Here is an 18,564-nt window from a genome sequence, read left to right as displayed (position 1 = left end):
CAGGGCGGACACTCTTTTACTTTTAGTATCTTAGGTAACAAGGACTGTTTTGTTTTTACTTTATGGAAAAAATATTAAGATATATATCGTATATTGCCATTCAGCAAATGGAGCGGAAAACACAACCAAAAGTTGTAGGCTTCTTCACCACAGTCTGTAGTCTATTGCCCCTCTAAGCTGTGTTGGTAGCGACGAGGTGGGGACGTGATGGCGACAGGCCGAGATACACCGATCCTTACCCACACACACCCTTTTCCCCGGTCTCCTCCCCCTGGAGAGTCACTACCTTAACTAACACATTTTCTGGGGGAAACACTGACACTTATTGACTACAACGGATTCGCGCAAAACTCTTCCGGGTAAAACTTTACTCGAGATATCCATCACACTTGGGAAGAACTGTTATATTCTGTTTATCTGCTATATGTGGTTACACATTCTGTTTCTTATTCCTTTGCATTGACTTCCGACGGAGGATGATACCACTGTGCGTACGTGTCAATAATTTTCTTCATTCACTCTATAAATACCTGACGATTACTCGTATCTTCGTACGGGCCAAACCATTTCGTGAATCCTTCACTTTTGCTGCTCCCAAGTATGAGAACTCCATTCTACTACTGCTTGCTTGTAGCTTCATTATCCAAGTTGGCTGATAAAAGCCTACCCCTTCCCTGGTTCCTGTTTTGTTGGTGTTTTTTCTAAACCTTTGCTCTTACGCCATTGCATGTTTTTTCTGCCTTTTGAGCATTAAAAGACTGTAAGCTGCATTGCACCTGAATGTACCTTTTTGCATACTGGAATCTTCTTGAGAAAAAATTTACAAAAACATCACTAATTGGGCAAATAACAAACTGGGCTTTTTTGGAGAAAGTATGAAGGAAGGCCCATCCATCCTTCCATCCATCATCGACCGCTTATCCGAGGTCGGGTCGCGGGGGCAACAGCCTAAGCAGGGAAGCCCAGACTTCCCTCTCCCCAGCCACTTCGTGTAGCTCTTCCCGGGGGATCCCGAGGCGTTCCCAGGCCAGCCGGGAGACATAGTCTTCCCAACGTGTCCTGGGTCTTCCGGGTGGCCTCCTACCGGTTTGACGTGCCCTAAACACATCTTTAGGGAGGCGTTCGGGTGGCATCCTGACCAGATGCCCGAGCCACCTCATCTGGTTCCTCACGATGTGGAAAAGCAGCGGCTTTACTTTGAGTTCCTGCCGGATGGCAGAGCTTCTCACCCTATCTCTAAGGGAGAGCCCCGCCACCCTGCGGAGGAAACTCATTTCGGCTGCTTGTACCCGTGATCTTATCCTTTCGGTCATGACCCAAAGCTCATGACCATAGGTGAGGATGGGAACGTAGATCGACCGGTAAATTGAGAGCTTTGCCTTCCGGTTCAGCTCCTTCTTCACCAAAACGGATTGATACAACGTCCGCATTACTGAAGACGCCGCACCGATCCGCCTGTCGATCTCACGATCCACTCTTCCCCCACTCGTGAACAAGACTCCTAGGTACTTGAACTCCTCCACTTGGGGCAAGGTCTCCTCCCCAACCAGGAGATGGCACTCCACCCTTCTCCGGGCGAGAACCATGGACTCGGACTTGGAGGTGCTGATTCTCATTCCGGTCGCCTCACACTCTGCTGCAAACCGATCCAGTGAGAGCTGAAGATCCCGGCCAGATAAAGCCATCAGGACCACATCATCTGCAAAAAGCAGAGACCTAATCCCGCGGCCACCAAACCGGAACCCCTCAACACCCTGACTGCGCCTAGAAATTCTGTCCATAAAAGTTATGAACAGAATCGGTGACAAAGGACAGCCTTGGCGGAGTCCAACCCTCACTGGAAGGCAAGATTGTTTAATATATATCTCCGCGATGCCTCCATGGTTTGATTTAAAATTTATGTGACGTATGAAGATCCCAGGTATACAAAAACAGGTACCAATACGTAAGGAAATTTGGTTTTGCACAATAGGTGCCCTTTAAGAAACCTCACTATGACTTTAGTGCCAAACTTCTTCTGTCTTTTTGATATTGTCATTACTGCCACAAGTGGCGGAAAAGTGTATTTCAACTGAGTACCTCTGCGGCCCCATACGGACGACAGCTGAGAACCAGATATTTTTGGGCGACTCTCTAGGGGGTGCTCGCAGTCAAGCAATTAGCCCCGGCCCTATAATTAAGAAACACTGATGTAAAGTTAACATTCTTTAAGTTTTATACCAATTTTCATTGATCCCCTGTGTAGACATTACTTTTTTGGTATTTGCAGTATCATAGGTAGATTTAAGCATAAAGGAATTTCTGTAGTTGTAGGAGTTACTTACCCCATTCCTCAACATATAGTAGTCCAGGGCTTTTCCAGCTTCTAGCCAGATGCCTTTTTTGGGGTCTTCATCAGAGAGAAACAGCCCAAAGTCATTGGCTGAAAAATAAAAAAAAAGTAGAGTCTGACTCCTCTAATATCATTGCTGTAAATAAGATCAATGACCAGTATGGTTGCTGCATACAAAATAATCAATGAACAAAACAAGGCAAATTTAGATAACTCTTTTTTTTCTTTATAACAAAAAAAATGTTAAAGTCAAGTATACGTGAGTCCTGCTATAAGAAAGAAAGTTTAGAGAGGGTGTAGAGTGCACACTACTCGTTGTTTCAGCACACGGATGCAATAAAGGCTTTCAGTGATTAACTCCTTCAGTCACAACCAGAACATAATGTAGTAGAATGACACCAACACCAGGGTTTCTCCCAGATAGCAAATATACTTGTGGTGGTGGGGGCGTGGCTAGGGGTGTGGTCAATATAAGATCATCATATCATTTGCATAATGAGCATTTATGCATATATTTTCTTAAAAAAAAGCTTGAAAAATGTTACACATACATTTGAAAACAAGTCTGTGTTATTAGTCAATATTATTGACGCAATTGGGGATAGGCTGTTTGGCAACACTTAATTGGCCCTAATGCAGGGGTCGGGAACCTTTTTGGCTGAGAGAGCCATGAAAGCCAAATATTTCAAAATGTATTTCCGTGAGAGCCATATAATATTTTTTTAACACTGAATACCGTATTTCCTTGAATTGCCGGCCGGTATATAGTATGCGCCTGCCTAGAATTACTGCCGGGTCCAACTCGGTTCGCTAAATAATTAGCGCATGCTTAGCATTACCGCCGGCTCAGGATTACCGCCGGGTCAAACTCGTCTCGCATAATATTGTTTTTATTAGCGCATGTCTAGAATTTCCGCCGGGTCAAACTCGTCACATCACGAGTGACGCTTCACCTGTCATAATTTTCAAAATGGAGGAGGCTGATTTCAATAATTTGAAATCGCATAAAGGGAAGAAGATTAAGAGCTATTCAGTAGGATTTAAGGTCCAAGATATTGAATATGCTAAAAAGAACAGTAAGTAGCTATGTTTTATTAATATACCGTAGCTGCGTGTGTCAAATATGAGTCATTAAATGACTCCCCCCTCCTGGTGGTAGAGGGCGCTAGTGAGCCTTCTTGCGACTACTCGGCTGCAGAAGAAGTGACCACAAGCAGCAAGAGTGAGCAGCGATTGTTTATTTTTTCCTCTCGCTTGCACTTTTAACATGGAGGATTACATATCTAAAATAAAACAGTTTTCTAAACTGGACTTTCAATCGCAGCAGGAGGTAATAAAGGAAGATCTCCATCAAGACAAAGAGACTTTCAAAACTGAAGAAAGATAAGGAAGACTTCTAGAAACAAGTTATCGATGCTTTTGATCAGAAGGAGCTGCGCGTGGACTTCATTTATAAGTAAAGGTAAGACCATAATAAAGTTTTTTTTATTAAATGTGCTTTTCATGATGGTATCCTTACATCACACTCAAATTTATAAGCGCAGGCCTAAATTTACCGCATGCCTTTGGTAAGCGCCGGACTGAGAAGAGGTTTTAAAATAATTAGCGCATGCTTGCTTTTACCGCATGCCTTTGGTAAACACCGGAGTGAGAAGAGGTTTTAAATAAATTAGCGCCCCAGGGGCAATTCAAGGAAATACGGTACAACTAAAAGCGTACATTTTTAGAGTATAATAAGTCTCTTATTCTTTTTAATAACATTGTTACTCTAAAGTTAACCAATAATAAATATAATGCTTCTTACCATTAATGCGACATCTTGGAGAGGTGCGATAGAAAACAGATGGTTGGATTAAAATGCATGAGAATGTTTTAAAATTTGAACCTTATTTTTAACACTGTGATTACCAGCGGAATTATTCATTACTTATCGTGTTAAGCAATGTCAGCTAAGATTTATCTGAGAGCCAGATGCAGTCATCAAAAGAGCCACATCTGGCTCTAGAGCCATAGGTTCCCTACCCCTGCCCTAATGTGTAAATATAAGTGAGGATGGTTATTATCTATGTTGGCCCTATAATGAGGTGGCGACTTGTCCAGGGTGTACGCCGCCTTCTGCCTGAACGCAGCTGTGATAGGCTCCAGCCACACCCACAACTCAGAGAGGGACAAGCGGTAGGAAATGGATGGATGGATTATGTCTCATATCGTTTTGCCCTGTTTTTAAATTATTGCTGTATTATACAATGTAAAATTGGCTTTGTTGAGAAGTTTTAAGTTTTTAGAGACTTTTCCAATCCTTTTAGTGACGTTTTCTTTAGTAAAAACAACTAACAACAAATCTAGCCTATTTTAACGGTGTTATTGGAGACTGTACTGCACCTGGGGATAGGTTGATTGGCAACACTAAATTGGCCATAGTGTGTGAATGTGAGTGTGAATGTTGTCTATCTGTGTTGGCACTGTGATGAGGTGGTTTCTTGTCCAGGGTGTACCCCGCCTACTGCCCGAATGCAGCTGAGATTGGCTCCAGCACCCCCCACGAACCCGAACGGGACAAGCGGTATAAGGAGGAAGGCTCAAGTGTAAGGGCCGCACGGCCTCTAAAAAAAGTGAGCTGGTGGACCTGCCTATGAAATCGAGAAGCAGAAATGTCTAACATTGCACTATGCATACAAACTAAGAGAAGCGTGCAAATGTAAGTAATATGTTTAATTATTGATTTTCATAATAATGACGCTCATGGTTTTGTTGCTACTCCAGTCCAATTAAATACTGGCTATTTTTTTTATTGTTTGTTGTGTTTTCTGTATCGCTTGTTAAAACGATCAAGTCCCAGTACATTTGCTAAAATAGCTGTATAAATATTATTTGATTAATCAATGTAGAAAGAATAAACAGCACAGACACATTTTCCATTGTTTGTTTATTGTATTTTTTCAGCGCACGTTACAAACCAGCAACACGGTTGAAGCTACCGTAGGTTATTGCTTCTGAACACCGTGTTCTTTGTATTCTGCCTCATCAGGAATGTAGCGTGATATATGTTTGTTTCAAAAAGTCTGTACGTTACATTCACCCTTTACCATCGCTTTGTGTCTGGAAAAACACGTGAGACCAACGTAGAGTAACTATTGGATGCATTTTTTGACGGGGACAGGAGACAATGATCTGCGTCAGAAACAACAAGAAAGAGGTCTGTTTTCTTCTTGCTGTGACAGTCGAAAGAAAAAAAAGTCGAAGCAAAATAAAACACGGACGGCATCTTGAAAGTAAACAGACATTTCTAGGAGTTCCTAGGAGCAAATTTTCAACACTTAGCTATTGTCTTAGATTCTAAAGGCAATGGGGAGGGTTAAGAAAAAGGGGAAAATGGATACTTCAAGTAGAGCCTGAATAACAGGCTATTTATATCCATTCACACAATATCCATCCATCCATTTTCCTCTCTACATGAAAGTTTTAAATGAGCATATATCAATGCAGTATGAACAAGAATGTTTTAATGTAGACACATAGAATCATCATACTGCTGTGATTATATGCATCAAGTGTTCATTCAAGGCTAAGGCAAAAATATTGCGATGTATATCATATATTGTGACATTGCCCAAATATATCGAGATATTAATAAAAGACCATATCGCCCAGCCCTAGTACGTACAGTAGATAGTAAATTGCAACTGCCTGAGACGTATTTAAAACATTTTATTTGTAGCTTCCTACATTATTTAATTTCACTCATCCTTCGCCACATCCCACTTTAAATATTGCAGCTAAACTCTGAATAAATGATAATCCTAAATAAAGGGTTAATTGATTAATTGAAATTAAATAAAACCCATCCATCCATCCATTTTCTACCGCTTATTCCCTTTTTGGGGTCGCGGGGGGCGCTGGCGCCTATCTCAGCTACAGTCGGGCGGAAGGCAGGGTACACCCTGGACAAGTCGCCACCTCATCGCAGGGCCAACACAGATAGACAGACATTTATTCAATTAAATTAAAGCATATTCTATATATTTTTGACCTCAGTTAAGTATTATTCTCTTGATTATGAAAATATTTGATTTATTATTAATAGTCATACTTTGTGGAAATGTGTTTACCACAGTCAGGCCTGAAACTAATTGGCCGCGACATACACTAATACAACTAATACACTGTCAGGAAAAAACAAATCGCACATGTGAGGTTGTCACATAGGGCTGAATATGTAAAGGCAAAGACAAAATACCGTATTTTTCGGAATAAAAGTTGCAGTTTTTTTCATAATTTGGCCGGGGTGCGATATATACTCCGGACCGACTTATGTGTGAAATTATTAACACATTACTGTAAAATATCAAATAATATTATCTATCTCATTTGCGGAACAGACGAAGAAAATGTCAGCAATCGTCACACACACGTCAACCAATAAGAATTCGGCGGGGGAGGGTCATGGCAGAAGTGCATTGTGGGTCATTGGATGCTACCTGCTATATGCTACTGCCGTAGCTATTAAAGTGGATAATTTCATCGTTGGCGGTAACTTATAAAAACTGAGAAGGGCTGAACAAAAATGGCACCCAAAAGGAAATCATGTACTGCAGATTACAAGCTGGACGCAGGGAAATATGCAGCAGAAAACGACAAGAGGAAGCGGCGCATATCTTTGGAGTTGGCAGAGTTGTTTAGAAGCGACATCGAGGAAGAAGATTTCATCAGATTTATTGATCAGGAGTGACAGATTATTTGGTGAAAGTATAGCATGTTCTATATGTTATAGTTATTTGAATGACTCTTACCATAATATGTTACGTCAACATACATGGCACGTTCTCAGTTGGCTATATATGAGTCATATAACGTAGACTTATTCAGCATGTTGTTCACTCTTCTTTATTTCTTTTAAATTGCCTTTCAAAAGGCTGTTCTTGGTGTTGGATTTTATCAAATAAATTTCCCCAAAAAATGTGACTTATACTCCAGTGCGACGTATATATTAGAATTGATTTTAAAACGTTGCTGTTTGTTTTTAAATCTTTACATGGACTGTCACCTCACTATATCTCGGACCTCATCCAAATTTACATTCCTGCGTGCGCTCTGAGGTCTGAGAGCCAGTTCCAGCTCGTGGTGCCCAAGACCAGACTTAAGACCAGGGGAGACAGGGCCTCCTCTGTGGTCGGCCCTAAGCTCTGGAACACTCTGCCCCTCCATGTTCAAACTGCTTCCACAGTGGAGTGTTTTAAGTCTCGTCTTACGACCCACTTTTATTCTTTGGCTTTTAACACTACGTGAGTTGTGTGGTCCTCTGTCCTCTGTTGTCCTCTGTGTTTTTTATACACTTTGATTTCTATTTTACTGTTTTAATTGATTTTACCCTTTAAAATAGTTTTTAATCATATTTGTTTTTATATTGTTTTTATTAGTTTTATATTTATTTATTTTTTGTTTTTATTCAGTCATTGGTGGAGCATAATATATATATATATATATATATATATATATATATATATACATATATACTTATTTTTATTTTATTTATTTATTTTTTACAATTGTTTTTAACATGGCTGTGCAGCACTTTGGAAACGTTATTGTTGTTTAAAAGTGCTATATAAATAAAGTGGATTGGATTGGATATATGTTTTTTCCCTTCTTTATTATGCATTTTCGGCCAGTGCGACGTATACTCCGGAGCGATTTATAATCCGAAAAATACGGTAATCAAAAAGGGTCAATTCTACACTTGCTTCAATAGGGTTGGTGTAAAAAGACTCTTATATAGTAACAAAGGCAGGGCCCTAAGCTGGGGTTTATCCACGAAATGATCACAAACACTGTAGACTGGAAATTGTCTGAACTGTAGGGTGTGGCTTCCCTTTGATTGTCATCTTGCAAATGAATGGAGGAGAATAGTCTCAAAACTGTATTTACACATATTTTACCTGAAGGTTTTTTTTTTTTTATAAGAGTTCAAGAACTAGTTGTATATTGAAAAGTTTATTGTTGTTTTTTACAACTATTATCATGCAGCACTTATGAGTGAATAATGTCTTGCACACGTGTGTGTATTTTGAAACAGGAACTCACGCTGTCCAAGTTGTGCCTCTGTAACTCTCTCCCTGATGATGCGGCAGGCGTCATACACCATGGTGGAGGGCTCAAACTGCATGGTCTTCACCACATTGCCCACGCCGATCTTTAGCGACAAGGCAACCATGATTGCTCTTTTCCAAGTCCTCCCAATTCACACCTGAATGAGAACAAATGTAGAAAGAATAAGTCATATATTACAGTACAATGTTTTAACCTTTTTTCTATACACGGTGGCCAAAAAGTATGCATACACTTTTTATTTTTTAAGGGGCCCTATTATACAAATTGCCAAACCAACTTTTCGTAAGTGTTGGTATCGTTTTTTTCTGTATTTGGCATATGCAAAGGTGCTGAAAATTTGAAATCAAAAAATGGAGGCATTGAGAAGATATTTATAAAACAATCTTGCCTTCCTTCATACTTCCTTAAAACAAGGCGTTTGAAATTTTCCCCATTTGTCAGGTTTTTTTAACAATTGGTGAAGTCGGTGGTTATCTCCATATTGAGTAAAGATTTACTCGAACAGCTTTGCGCGAGTCCGCCATTGTAGTCCAACATTGTCATCAATAAGTTCTTTATCTTCAGCTCTCACTGGATCGGTTTGCAGCCGAGTGTGAAGCGACCGGAATGAGAATCAGCACCTCCAAGTCCAAGTCCATGGTTCTCGCCCGGAAAAGGGTGGAGTGCCATCTCCGGGTTGGGGAGGAGACCCTGCCCAAAGTGGAGGAGTTCACGTACCTAGGAGTCTTGTTCACGAGTGGGGGAAGAGTGGATCGTGAGATCGACAGGCGGATCGGTGCGGCGTCTTCAGTAATGCGGACGTTGTACCGATCTGTTGTGGTGAAGAAGGAGCTGAGCCGGAAGGCAAAGCTCTCAATTTACCGGTCGATCTACGTTCCCACCCTCACCTATGGTCATGAGCTTGGGGTCATGACCGAAAGGATAAGATCACGGTACAAGCCGCCAAAATGAATTTCCTCCGCCGGGTGGTTCTCCCTTAGAGATAGGGTGAGAAGCTCTGCCATCCGGGAGGAGCTCAAAGTAAAGCCACTGCTCCTCCACATCGAGAGGAGCCAGATGAGGTGGTTCGGGCATCTGGTCAGGATGCCACCCGAACGCCTCCCTAGGGAGGTGTTTAGGGCACGTCCAACCGGTAGGAGGCCACGGGGAAGACCCAGGACACGTTGGGAAGTCTATGTCTCCCGGCTGGCCTGGGAACGCCTCGGGATCCCCCGGGAAGAGCTAGACGAAGTGGCTGGGGAAAGGGAAGTCTGGGTTTCCCTGCTTTGGCTGTTGCCCCCGCGACCCGATCTCGGATAAGCGGAAGAAGATGGATGGATGGATGGAAGTTCTTTATCTTTCTCTATCATCTTGTTGTGATGCAGACTGGCTCGTACATGCACATGAATGCTCCGCTGTTGCCATGGGGCGGTATCGCTCTGTTGGTAGAGTGGCCGTGCCAGGAACTTTAGAGTTCAGGGTTCGATCCCTGCTTCCGCCATCCTAGTCACTGCCGTTGTGTCCTTGGGCAAGACACTTTACCCACCTGCTCCCAGTGCCACCCACACTGGTTTAAATGTAACTTACATATTGGGTTTCACTATGTAAAGCGCTTTGAGTCGCTAGAGAAAAAGCGCTATATAAATATAATTCACTTCACATTTCTAATACAAGTAGCATGTAGCTCAATTTATATGTATCAGTAGACTACATGTTGAAGCGCTAAAAACTACAACATTGGCTGACGAGGTGAAGACACAGTCGAAGTGGAGGCACGTCAAATAAAACCTCCCACAAAACGGCGCATCATAAAAAGACCATCAGAAAGCGGGTTGAAGATGGTCTGTAAAACATAGTCAAGGCAAAATTTGGACCAAAAACCACTATTACATTTTATGTAGACCACAAAGAAGTGTATTAAATGTGTCATAACATGACCCCTTTAAACTGAAGTTAAAAGGGACACATCTTAGTGAATGAATAAATGAAATAATAAATAACAAATATTGCAGTTGAAAATCTTTATTCATGACACATTAAGAAAATAAATCTAAATCAAACTCTATGGAGGTTTGGATTCACAATCAAAGCCCTCAAGATACACTATATTGTCAAATGATGAGAATCAGGTGTATGAAATCAAGCAATTATGCATGGAGACTTTTTCTACAAACATTTGTGAAAGAATGGGCCGCTGTCAGTGATTTCCAGCGTGGCACTGTCATAGGATGCCACCTGTGCAACAAATCCAGTCGTGAAATTTCCTCGCTCCTAAATATTCCAAAGTCAACTTTATTATAAAAAAAGTGAGGAGTTCCAGGATACCAAAACATTTTGGGGGAAATTCCATGCTCCCAACCTAGTGGGAACAGTTTGGAACGTGCCCCTTCCTCATCCAATAAGACTGCACCAGTTCACAAAGTGAGGTCCATAAAGACATAGATGACAGAGTCTGGTGTGAATGAACTTGACTGGCCTGCACAGAGTCCTGACCTGAACCCGATAGAACACCTTTGGGATGAATTACAACGGAGACTGAGAGCCAGGCCTTCTCCACCAACATCAGTGTGTGACCTCACTAATGTGCTTTTGGAAGAATGATGGAAAATTCATACAAACACACTCCGCAACCTTGTGGACAACCTTCCCAGAAGAGTTGAAGCTGTAATAGCAGCAAAAGATGGAACCATATCATATTGAACCCTATGAATTACCATGAATTGATTAACATGGACCCCGACTTAAACAAGTTGAACAACTTATTCAGGTGTTACCATTTAGTGGTCAATTGTAAGGAAGATGTACTGTACTGTGCAATCTACTAATAAAAGTCTCAATCAATCAATCAATCAATCAAATGGGTTAGGAATGGGATTGCACTTTAAGGTCAGGGCGCGGCCATCCTCTGCTGCTCACTGCTCCCCTCGCCTCCTAGGGGGTGATCAAGGGTGATGGGTCAAATGCAGACAATAATTTCGCCAAACCTAGTGAGTGTGTGACAATCATTGGTACTTTAACTTTAATATGTGAGTCAAGGCGGGTGGCCAAATTATTTGGCAGTATAGTGTAATTCAAAAGGGAGCTCAGTAGTGTGTAGCATCCACATGCCTGTATGCACTCCCTACATGCTGCTGAAGAAGACATTCACTGAATCAGGGCTGCTCAGACTTTGATTGGACATGGCGGCGGTACATGGAAAGAGATATGATGTTTTGAGGTCATGCCTCCATCATGCAGGAACCAAAGATTAACTACTTAAGTATACCTGCCCAACACACGAAACATGATTATTCAAAATTAAATATGCCAAATTATCACTGCATATTTCTGTAATGAAAAGTGAATTAGAAACTCCTATAAAAATATCAAGAAGAGAGACCACACTTTGCTCCGGACGTGGGACAGTTGGTGTTCTCACCACGAGGGAGGAATGGAGTTGTGGGGGCTCGTAGGCCATTGGAAGTTTGCCCAACCCACATGTGCTTTGTAGACTTTGGAAAAAAAATTGGCCCGACCGTACTCCAGGAGTACAGGATTCATGGCACAGGTTGGACTTACCAGCAGTCAGTCCAACCTATTCACGGTGAACATTGGCCTTCGCCGAAGCTTCCCCTGTTTATAATTTTCAAGAACAGAATTTTTAGGAGCAGCCAAGGCATTAACGCCTTTGGATCCGGTCTCAGGCAATTGTGGATGACATGATTCTGATGGCCTCAGCCAGCTGTAGGCAGCTGTGTGAAACTTCTGGGATGAAACCATCCCATTCATCCATCCATTTTCTACCGATTGTCCCGCTCGGGGTTGCGGAGGGTGCTGGAGCCTATCTCAGCTGCATTCGGGCGGAAGGCGGGGTATGTCCTGGACAAGTCGCCGCCACCCTTTACCATGAATTGATTAACGCGCACCCTGACTTAAAGGGGAACATTATCACCAAACCTAAGCAAACGTCAATATATACCTTGATGTTGCAGAAAAGACCATGTATTTTTTCAACCAATTTCCGAACTCTAAATGGGTGAATTTTTGCAAATTAAACGCCTTTCTGTTTATCGGTCTTTTAGCAATGACGTCAGAATGTGACGTCCCCGAGGTAACACACACGCCTTATTCAGTTTCACATTACAAACACCGGGTCTCAGCTCTATTATTTTCCGTTTTTTCTACTATTTTTTGGAACTTTGGAGACATCATGACTCGTCGGTGTGTTGTCGGAGGGTGTAACAACACTAACAGGGAGGGATTCAAGTTGCACCACTGGCAAGAAATCTGCCGCCAGACCCCCATTGAATGTAACAGAGTGTCTTCACATTTGACCGGCGATGCTAAGACAGACATGGCACAGAGATGTATGGATAACCTGCAGATGCATTTGCAACGATTAAGTCAACGAAATCACAAAGGTGAGTTTTGTTGATGTTGTTGACTTAAGTGCTAATCAGACATATTTGGTCACGGCATGACTGCCAGCTAATCAATGCTAACATGCTATGCTAATCGATGCTAACATGCTATTTACGCTAGCTGTATGTACATTTGAAACTAAATACCCACATTTAATGCGAAACAAACACTTACCAATCAACGGATTTAAGTTGCTCCAGTGTCACAAGATGCGAAAGTCCTGATCGTTTGGTCTGTACATTTTACCGGCGATGTTAATAAGGCAGCCATGCTATGGGCCACTTCATTAGGTACACCCACGCTATGGCCGAATAGCGTCAATAGCTATTCGCTCAATAGCTTCAATTTCTTCTTCAATTTTGTTTTCGCTATCTTCCTCCATACTCCGACCATCTATTTCAATACATGCGGAATCTGTTGAATCGCTTAAGCCGCTGAAATCCGAGTCTGAATCCGAGCTAATGTCGCTATATCTTGCAGTGGTAACCGCCATGTTGTTAGTATTGGCAGCACTGTATGACGTCACAGGTAAATGGATAGTGGTTTCGAAGATAGCGAAAATAAGGCACTTTAAAGCTTTATTTAGGGATATTCCAGGACCGGTAAAATTTTGAAAAAAACTTAAAAAAAATACAACAAGCCACTGGGAACTGATTTTTATTGTTTTTAACCCTTTTGAAATTGTGATAATGTTCCCCTTTAAACAAGTTGAAAAACTTATTCGGGTGTTACCATTTAGTGGTCAATTGTATGGAATATGTACTGTACTGTGCAATCTACTAATAAAAGTCTGAAAAAAAAACAAAAAAAACTAATCGCAGGGCCAACAAACCAGGCACCTCCAAATCGGAGGTCTTGTCCCAGGTGGAGGATCTTTGGATCCGATTTCACGAGTGAAGGCAGGCAAGACTGCGATATAGATCTGTGAATCTGTTCAGTTTATTTAAGTGTATGAAAATCTGCAGTGACTCCTCCCACTCCCACCAAGGACTGTTTTCACTGCTGGACTCTAGAAAGAGGTTCAGCAGCCTCCGAAGCAGAACCTCCAGGTTCTGTAACAGCTTCTTCCCTCAGGCCGTAAGACTCTTGAACGCATTATAACAATCCACTCAATTCCCCCCAAAAATTGATTAACTCGCTGGAATATAAAGACAATATAACATACATCCATAAACCTGGATGCAAATGCAAAAGTGCAATAAATTTATCTGTACAGTAATCTATTTATTTATATCTGCACCTTATTGCTTTTTTATCCTGCACTACCATGAGCTAATGCAGTGGTTCTCAAACTTTTTTTGTCATCCCCCACTTTGGACAAGGGTGCGTTTTCAAGCCCCACCTCCCCCCATCACCCCAACACAACGCTAATGCCAAGCTTAACATTTTGAAATTTATTGAACATCAAGTAACATCAAGTTGTATACATTCATACTCAATAACATAAAATAACATCAAGTTTTTGGTTGATTAGGCCCTCAGGTTTTTGTTTCTCTGCAGGTGCTGGCTCTGGTTCGACGACCTTTGAGGTGCGAGTAACAAATTAATCCATTTTGTGTAATTGTGGTCCACACATTAGCCTGCTACCCATCCTCGCAAAAGTTTGTTCCACTTAGCCCCGCCCCCATTAGTTACTGTTGCTATGTCTGTCAAACTTTCGCTCCTACCTAGAAATTTAAAGCCTACAGGAAAAATAAGTAATTTACATTTATTTACATAGCGGATTTCACAGACAGAATCACAAAGTGATTTACAGTGTGTATAGAAAATGAAAGCATAGTAAAAAAAAAAATCTAAGAATACAAAAATTTAAAAAAATGTTCCCCACCAGTGGAGCGCGCCCCACACTTTGAGAAACACTGAGCTAATGCAACGAAATGTTGTTCTTATCTGTACTGTAAAGTTCAAATTTGAATGACAATAAAAATGAAGTCTAAGTCTAAGTCTAAAAACAACCCCAGTTGGCCAAAGTGCTGTACAGACATAGGAAACAATTTACAACAAAAACAAAGGGGCACATAGTGTCACATTTACATGATAAGACGGAAGGATGAATAAAATACAATAACGTAAAACGTAATAAATATATTTTTTAAAAAGGATAAAACAACCAAGATATCGTGCCTAACAGTAACGCAGACACTGCACCAGACACCAGGTGAAGAAATCGGACCCGTAAAGCAAAGCTCTCGATTTAGAGGTTGTTCTACATTCCTTCCCTCACTTATGCTCACAAGCTTTGGGTAGTGACAGAAAGAGCAAGATCACAGATACAAGTGGCTGAAATTAGTTGTCTCTGTAGGATGGCAGAACTCTAAAAAAACAGGTTGTGGAGCTTGGTCATTCGGTAGGAGCTGAGAGTATAGCCGCTGTTCCTTTGCAACAAGAAGAGCCAGTTGAGATGGCTCAGGCATCTAGTCCGAATGTCTCCAGGACTCCCTCTGTTAAGGTTTTTGGTCATACCCGGCTGGTAAGAGGTTTCAGAGCAGACCTAAGACTGCTTAATGTATTATATGCTGCAGCTGGCCTGGGAACGCCTCGGTGTTCCTCTGGTGGAACTGGAAGGTTTCCCGAAACTGGGTACATTGAGTCTGTGTGTTTGGTACAGTGGTACCTTGGCTTTGATATGCCTATGTTTTCATAAAATGTGGTTTTCGATTAAAATTAAAAGATAAAATATGTCTTAGTTTTCATACACTGTCTTGGTTGTCGTATGGCCAAAACACTTCACCTGACTAACATACCGTATATTTCGGATTTTTATAAATCGCTCCGGAGTATACGTCGCACCGGCCGAAAATGCATAATAAAGAAGGAAAAAAACATATATACGTCGCACTGGAGTATAATTCACATTTTTGGGGGAAATTTATTTGATAAAATCCAAGACCAAGAATAGACATTTGAAAGGCAATTTAAAATAAATAAAGAATCGTGAACAACAGGCTGAATACGTTATATGTCGCATAAATAACCAACGGAGAAGGTGCCTGGTATGTTAACGTAACATATTATGGTAAGAGTCATTCAAATAACTATAACATATAGAACATGCTATACGTTTACCAAACAATCTGTCACTCCTAATCGCTAAATCCGATGAAATCTTCTTCCTCGATGTCGCTTCTAAACAACTCTGCCAACTCCAAAGGTATGCGTCGCTTCCTCTTGTCGTTTTCTGCTGCATATTTCACTACGTCCAGCTTGTAATCTGCAGTACATGATTTCCTTTTCGGTGCAATTTTTGTTCAGCCCTTTTCAGTTTTTATAAGTTACCGCCAACGTTGAAATGATCCATTTTAATAGCTACGGCAGTAGCATATAGCAGTTAGCATCCCATGACCCACAATGCACTTCTGCCATGACCCTCCCCCACCGAATTCTTATTGGTTGGCGTGTGTGTGACGATTGCTGACATTTTCTTTGTCTCTTCCGCGAATGAGATAAATAATATTATTTGATATTGTGTAATCTGCAGTAAATGATTTCCTTTTCGGTGCCATTTTTGTTCAGCCCTTCTCAGTTTTTACAAGTTACCGCCAACGAGGAAATTATTCATTTTAACAGCTACGGCAGTAGCATATAGCATATAGCATATAGCAGTTAGCATTCCATGACCCACAATGCACTTCTGCCATGACCCTCCCCCGCCGAATTCTTATTGGTTGACGTGTGGGTGACGATTGCTGACATGTGTGTGACGATTGCTGACATGTTCTTCTTCTCTTGTGCGAATGAAATAAATAATATTATTTGTTAATTAACGGTAATGTAATTTCACACATAAGTCGCTCCGGAGTATATGTCGCACCCCTGGCCAAACTATGAAAAAAACTGCGATTTATAGTCCAAAAAATATGGTAGTCCTTTTGGCCGCATACCATTCTGCCTCATTGTTATACCACTAACATTACAGTACTTTAAGTGCTAGCAAGGATTCTCCTGAATTAATTGGATTGGAGTTGCCCCACGGCAACATATTAACCACCACACCTTAAAAATAAGAGTTTTTGAAGTAGAAAAAAATAATAGTAAATGAACATCATGTTTTGTAGCAGAAGAAGACAATGTCCAACGTTCTTTTTAGCTTTTATTGCCAATCTTAAGCTGACAACGGGCCCAATTCCAACAAATACTTCCTCTGTGCACACGTCTGCATGTTTCACTCTGAGACAGTAGACACACAACACTTCCTCATTCTCCGCCGATAAATGGGTAAATGGGTTATACTTGTATAGCGCTTTTCTACCTTTTTTAAGGAACTCAAAGCGCTTTGACACAATTTCCACATTCACCACACACACACATTCACACACTGATGGCGAGAGCTGCCATGCAAGGCGCTAACCAGGACCCATCAGGAGCAAGGGTGAAGTGTCTTGCTCAAGGACACAACAGACCTGACTAGGATGTTAGAAGTTGGGGATTGAATACTTAACCCTCAGATTGATGGCACGGCCACTTTCCCAACTTTGCCATGCAGTTCCCATAAGGTGCCTTCACAGACCATGGAAAAAAAAAACATCATAACACACTAACATACACATAAACAGCAGGTAGTTACAGTATAAATGGATGTATAGTTTATTTTCTGCGTCCTAATGACTAGTGATGCATGGAAAAATATGTCCGGCAAAAAAAAGACATAGTTTAATCACCGGAACAGCTCTGCCGAAACCAGATGTTGTGATTACCAAAGCCATATGCATGTGGTTGTCTGGATCAGCAGCAGCATGTCTACAATGTGGGCCTACTTTAACCTCGATATACCCGCGGACAGCGATCTTCAAAATTTAAGATGACTGTGCCGCAAATGCAAGAGTGACATCAGGCGCTCTGGAGTGAGAGAAGTAAAGAGTCTCTAAACCAGGGGTCACCAACCTTTTTGAAACCAGGAGCTACTTCTTGGGTACTGATTAATGCGAATGGCTACCAGTTTGATGCACACTTAAATAAATTGCCAGAAATAGCCAATTTGCTCAATTTACCTTTAGCAAATATATATATATATATATATATATATATATATATATATATATATATATATATATATATATATATATATATATGGGTATTTCTGTCTGTCATTCCGCCGTACATTTTTTTTCCTTTTACTGAAGGTTTTTTGTAGAGAATAAATGATGAAAAAACACTTACTTGAATGGTTTAAAAGAGGGGAAAACAGGAAAAAAATGAAAATTTTATTTTGAAACATAGTTTATCTTTAATTTCGAGTCTTTAAAATTCAAAACTCAACCAAAAAAAAAAGAAAAAACTAGCTAATTCGAATCTTTATTAAAAAATTAAAAAAAAGAATTTATGGAACATCCATCCATCCATCCATCCATCTTCTTCCGCTTATCCGAGGTCGGGTCGCGGGGGCAACAGCCTAAGCAGGGAAACCCAGACTTCTCTTTCCTCAGCCACTTCGTCTAGCTCTTCCCGGGGGATCCCGAGGCGTTCCCAGGCCAGCCGGGAGACATAGTCTTCCCAACGTGTCCTGGGTCTTCCCCGTGGCCTCCTACCGGTTGGACGTGCCCTAAACACCTCCCTAGGGAGGCGTTCGGGTGGCATCCTGACCAGATGCCCGAACCACCTCATCTGGCTCCTCTCGATGTGGAGGAGCAGCGGCTTTACTTTGAGCTCCACCTGGATGACAGAGCTTCTCACCCTATCTCTAAGGGAGACTCCGCCACCCGGCGGAGGAAACTCATTTCGGCCGCTTGTACCCGTGATCTTATCCT

At 41.4% G+C, this 18,564-nt stretch overlaps 1 protein-coding gene across 2 annotated transcripts in view; it reads right to left on the bottom strand.

Moving 5' to 3' along the window:
* tln1 (talin 1) overlaps window positions 1-18,564 on the bottom strand; it is a 149,777-nt gene that overhangs the window by 99,806 nt on the left and 31,407 nt on the right. For both annotated transcript variants that reach the window (XM_061876862.1, XM_061876863.1), the window contains exons 2-3: window positions 8,414-8,576; window positions 2,325-2,422 (exon numbers count right to left, since the gene is read on the bottom strand). In XM_061876862.1, the coding sequence (XP_061732846.1) occupies window positions 2,325-2,422; window positions 8,414-8,543 (228 nt within the window). In that variant the 5' untranslated portion in view covers window positions 8,544-8,576. The remainder of the gene's footprint in view (window positions 1-2,324; window positions 2,423-8,413; window positions 8,577-18,564) is intronic.

Source organism: Nerophis ophidion, linkage group LG17, assembly GCF_033978795.1.
Source record: "Nerophis ophidion isolate RoL-2023_Sa linkage group LG17, RoL_Noph_v1.0, whole genome shotgun sequence".
Classification (NCBI taxonomy): domain Eukaryota; kingdom Metazoa; phylum Chordata; class Actinopteri; order Syngnathiformes; family Syngnathidae; genus Nerophis; species Nerophis ophidion.
The sequence above is the reverse complement of the archived record's forward strand: the minus strand, read 5'-3'. Positions and strand labels throughout refer to the sequence as shown.